Below are 5524 nucleotides of genomic sequence, written 5' to 3'. Positions count from 1 at the left end.
CCGGCGGATAACACCCAGGGGGAGGGCCTTCTCAGTGGGTGCGCCTGCCCTTTGGAACCAGCTGCCAGTGGAGTTTAGGACTGCCCCCGACCTCCGTTCATTCCGCCGGGACCTGAAGACCTGGCTCTTCGAGCTCTCTGGCCCAGGCTGAGAATTTCAATTTTAATTTTAACTGGGGTTTTTATTTGTTCAGGGATTGATATAATTTTTTTAATTGTTTTTAACTTTTGTATTTTTTGTTTTAATCACCCTGTAAACCGCCCTGAGTCCTTCGGGAAAGGGCGGTATATAAATATAATAAAATAAATAAATAAATAAATAAATGAAAAAAATAGTTATAAGTCACTCTTTTCAATGCCATTGTAACTTTGAACAGTCGCTAAATGATTGTAAGTTGCAGACTACATTTTGCAGGTTTTTATGTGTAATTTTCAAACTCTAATTACCTAGGCCAGGGGTAGGCAACCTCATAAAAGAGCCGAGGTTGCCTACCCCTGACCTAGGCTATATGTAAAGTTAGCTCCTTGGAATAAAAAGATATCTGAGTGTATCTTCATAATACCGGCATGGTGGTGCACTAGTTAGAATGCTGTATTGCAGGCTGACTCTGCTCACAGTCTGGAGTTTGATCCTGACTGGTTCAAATTTGACTCAGCCTTCCATCCTTCCAATGTTGGTAAAATGAGGAAGCAGATAGTTGAGGGCAATATGCTAACATTGTAATCCATTCAGAGAGTGCTGTAAAGCATTATGGAGCAGTATATAAGTATAGGTCCTATTGCAAATTGCTGTTGTATGCTAGGAACATACAGAATAGTATCCAATTAATTAATAAAGCTATTAATTATAACTATAAAATATAACTAAGGGCTAAAATAGAATGTGAACATGTAAGGAGTGTGAGACCTTATATAGCATTAAGATTTTGAAAGTATTCAGGCAGAATTTTCCCACAATTTGTGGAAGGTGGGGGAAGGAAATAAGTCTTGAGAGATAATATTAGTAGAAAAATATTTATTAACACAATTTTTTTGGTTTGATGCATATTATAACACTCAAACATACAAACATATAAAAAGTTCCTTATCTTGTACTTGTTTCATAAATAAAATAATGTAGGAGTGAACATTCATTCCCCAAATTAAATACTTTAAATACTTTAAAATAATGTCCTGAGATTAAAGTGCAGTTGCACCTAGAGAATTGTTTGATTAAGTAAGAATGTGTGCAGTCCTGTTGTGCCCTTGGGCTTTCATCTCTGCTAATATGCCACAGTTGCATGCACTGTTCTGTTCACTTTCAAGTAATTCATATGATCTTGGACCCACTTCTCAGAGGGATTGGCACAAATCTGCAGTTTTCTCCGTGTGATGAACCTGGAGGGAATAATAAGAGTAATAAAAATTATACCTTCCAATTTTGTTTTCACACCTAATTGCACTGCTTTCCACTGGCTTTTTTTAAAAAAAATCATACATTCTGCTTCACCTGAACTCTAATTTCCAAGACTTTCTGTTTTCCCTTCAGTTATCCCATGTAGCAATTACGCTGAGCATGGAAGATAGTGTATATGGTTTCAAGCACCTAGTCCTCAAACCTTAATCTGGAAAACTTGACCTCCTCCCTGAAATACTGCAAATTACATAATTTCATTAGGATGGGCTTCCCCAATTTGGGGATCCTCAGCTATATTGATTTGACCTCCCAGAATTCCCATGCTTCGCCATAATGGTTACTATGAGCGTTCTGATGGCTGAAGTCCATACTTCTGGAGAACACCATTTTGAAGAAGATACATTAGAAAAAGTAGTAACATTTCTCACACTTAAAAAACGCCAGTTTTTTTATCACCCCACTTGATTTACATAAAGCAGTAAACTAGAAGTGTTTTAGCCATGTTTAAAATAAACCAGTTAGTTGGTTTTCAAAATAAAGTAAGCTAACACTATGTGACTACTGCAACGCTCTTTACATGGGGCTGCCCTTGAGAACCACTCGGAAGCTTCAGCTGGTGCAGAGTGCAGCTGCACGAGTGCTTTTGGGGGTCTCCCGATACTCCCATATTACACCTCTGCTCCGTGAGCTGCACTGGCTTCCAGTTGCCTTCCGGGTGAAATTCAAGGTGCTGGTGATGACATACAAAGCCCTACATGGCATGGGTCCGGACTACCTACGGGAGCACCTACTGCCAGCGTCAACGTCCCTCCGTCCTGGGCGCTCCCACAGAGAGGGCCTCCTCAGGGTGCCACCGGTCAGAGAATGTTGGCTGGTGACCCCCAGGGGGAGAGCATTTTTGGTGGGTGCGCCAATCCTTTGGAACCGCTTACCAGCTGAAATCCGGATGGCCCCCGACCTTCGCTCCTTCCGGCGTGATCTAAAAACTTATCTATTCCAACAAGCCGGCCTGGCCTGATGGATTTGGGTTTTAAAATTTTCTCACTGTATTGCTTTATTGTATTCTTACTTTATTGCTCTGTACACCGCCCTGAGTCCTCCGGGAGAAGGGCGGTATATAAAACAAATAAATAAAATAAATAAATAAATTTATATGTCAGACACTTTATGAATTTGTATCCATTGTATGATTTCCCCAATGTGCAAACCCTGTTAATATATTAATATAGATCAATGAAAGAAATGTCTTGTTATATCTGCTTTGTTATTGGCCATGATTTCTAGGTAATACTGTCTTATCTCTCTTTTTAATACTCTTCCCGCCCTTACCAAAATAGTAGGAACTATATTCTATACATCCAGTAAAAGGTATTGTTATTTAGAAAAGCTTAAATTGTTCTCGTGGGATGCACTTTCTTTTCACTTTCAGAAAAAAAAGTTAAAGAACACCCTCTTGAGCCCAATTTTTGGCTCCTATGAGTAATACTTTTAGTTTCATTTATTGATTTTGTTTTTCATTTGTTTTGGATGCTTAGCTCTTTTACTGACTTATGGGCAGAAAAATGGGGGTTGATTATAAATATAATAATTTAATTATTATATAATTAAATTATATCATTAATATAATAATAATAAATATAATAATTAAATAATAAAACTCTTCACGGTTTGTTTTTTTTGCAAGACTGTAATGGAGCGCCTCCCATTCTTTCTCCCTTTCATATTGTAAAATACTAGTGAGCAATTGTACCTCCATCAGCTCTTTTGCCACTAAATGTCAATGATCAAATTTCAGGAGGATTTTGAAGTCATCAGCAGCACTCAGATTATGTTAACCATCTTTGCTCTAGCACAGGGGTGTCAAACTCAATTTCATTGAGGGCTGCATCAGCATTGCGGTTGCCCTCAAGGGGCTGGGTGGGTGTGGCCTGGGTGGGCGTGGCCTACTGGGTGGGCGTGGCTAGAGTGCGTATGGCCTACTGGGTGGGCGTGGCCAGCTCTACATCGTTCGCATCAAGGGTGCCTATGGGGGCCTGGGCAGGAGTGGGACAGATCTCAGGGTCTCTGGCAGAAGGAGGGTCTCTGGGCCAGGGCCAAGGCAGTGGGGGCCGTTCCCTCACTGTTTCCAGGATGGCTTCGCGGGCCACATGAAACCACTTCGTGGGCCGGATCCGGGCCCTGGGCCTTGTGTTTGACATGTCTGCTCTAGCAGGTACAGACACAAAGAAGTAGTGGCAGTAGATCTATGAGGGTGCTTTAGCCCGTTCTCACTATACCTGCTCTATGCCCGATAGTTGAAACTGCTTTGGAATTGATACTTACACAACAGCTGGCTGAGAGCATCTGCTGTTTGTTTCATAGAAATTGATCACGTGAGTACGTGGAATCTTCTTTTTTGTGTAGCTGAAGCAGCAGGAGGTTGGGGGATCAGATGCTAGGAGAGGAAATGAAAACACAAGTAAGTGGAAGAGCAATTTTTGATTTCTGAAATACAGTAAAAAGACAGTAAGGCTTGTGCTTGCCAAAAATTCAGTGTTTTTTTTAATCTCTGGAGTCCTGGAACTCCAAAATAAATGGAAGAAGAGGACTAATTATTCAGCAGTGAAGACACCCTGTATCAATGCTTCCAAAGGTCTTTCCTTTCATTATTTCATTATTTCATCATTTCCTTTCAACACCAGCTGCCTGCAATTAGTGCAGGTTCGCATCCCACCAGGCTCAAGGTTGACTCAGCCTTCCATCCTTCCGAGGTAGGTAAAATGAGGACCCAGATTGTTGGGGGCAATTAAGCTGACTTTGTAATAATGCCGCTTGGGGTGTGTGTGAAAGCCCTAATAAGCAGGCATATACATAGAATGAAGGCTACTGCTAAGCTTGTAAGCCGCCCTGAGTCTTCGGAGAAGGGCGGGATATAAATGGAATTAAAATAAATAAAATAAATAAAAATTATGTAAAAACGCTTATCAGAAAGTCTTATCTATCTCCGAGGCCCGGTCATAAGCCCCTTCCTTCAATACCATCATAACTCTGAACAGCCATCGAATGAATGGTAGTTACTCGAGGAAAAAGGTTACCTTAAAGTTTCCTGCCCTGCTCCTGCCTTTGATCAATAAGTTCCACAGGGCTGCAATCACCGTTTGATCAATAAACAGTATGGGAGGAAAACACGGGCCTATTTCGACAGGGAGATTTCCCCAGATTTCCCTTTCTTGGGGACGGGAGAAAGAAAAGTGGTTTGGGACAACCACTCCCGCCCGCTCACGTTTTTCGCTTCCGCCCTGTCACCTCGGGCTCAACAGGAAAGCGACAGACCCGTCCTCATCCCTTTCTTTCCCGATCCCTTTTTTCAGACTTGCCCGGACTGACCTTGAATCGAAGAACTGAGCATCAGCACCAGCACCAGCACCAGCAGCAGCGCGAGAGAGCCGGCAGTCTGAGAGGAAGCGCGCATGATGGCGAGGATAGGAGAAGCTGGGTTGGCTGCTGAGAGATCCAGGAAAGCCTGTGGCGGTCTCCATGATCCCCTTCGCTTATATGGTGGTTTCTAAGAGGGAGGAGAGAAGAGCTACGGCTGGGAATTCCAAGAATGAGCTCACTTCGAAAACTCCGCCGCCACAGTCAGCAAAGGGGCGGAGCCGAGAATTTGATGATCGTCGCCAGTTCTGTGCTGTGCAGGAGCCAAGTCTTGCGCAACCCTGGAAAAGCGTCGCTCTCCCTTTCGCCGGGAAGGCAGAAGCTTCTCTTTGCTTTGAATTCCAGGCTGAACAATCCCGTGCACACTCTCGGAGGGGATTTTTGGATTGGTATTGCTGAGACCTGAGGGAGGGTGGAGAATATCAATGGAAAAAGTGCTATCCAACAGGTCAGATCGTGCACTTGTCTGAAATGGTATATACTAGGTCTCCTGGATGAGTAGGGGGCTGGACTAGAGGACCTCCAAGGTCCCTTCTAGTTTCTATTCTATTCTACTCTTCTTCTCTTCTCTTCTCTTCTCTTCTCTTCTCTTCTCTTCTCTTCTCTTCTCTTCTCTTCTCTTCTCTTCTCTTCTCTTCTCTTCTCTTCTCTTCTCTTCTCTTCTCTTCTCTTCTCGTCTCGTCTCGTCTCGTCTCGTCTCGTCTCGTCTCTATTC

The 5524-nt window shown here is 42.8% G+C and overlaps 1 protein-coding gene across 1 annotated transcript; it reads right to left on the bottom strand.

The window, feature by feature from the left end:
* Window positions 1-1226: 1226 nt before the first annotated feature.
* Window positions 1227-4877, bottom strand: LOC308672128 (C-C motif chemokine 4-like). Its single transcript, XM_081334778.1, has 3 exons — window positions 4762-4877; window positions 3718-3829; window positions 1227-1376 (listed from the first exon to the last, which is right to left on the bottom strand). Exons 1-3 carry the CDS (start codon window positions 4844-4846, stop codon window positions 1262-1264), a joined length of 312 nt encoding a protein of 103 aa, XP_081190904.1. The 5' UTR covers window positions 4847-4877; the 3' UTR covers window positions 1227-1261.
* Window positions 4878-5524: the final 647 nt, after the last annotated feature.

This window comes from Vipera berus (assembly GCF_964194415.1).
Source record: "Vipera berus genome assembly, chromosome: 1".
Lineage (NCBI taxonomy): Eukaryota > Metazoa > Chordata > Lepidosauria > Squamata > Viperidae > Vipera > Vipera berus.
The sequence above is the reverse complement of the archived record's forward strand: the minus strand, read 5'-3'. Positions and strand labels throughout refer to the sequence as shown.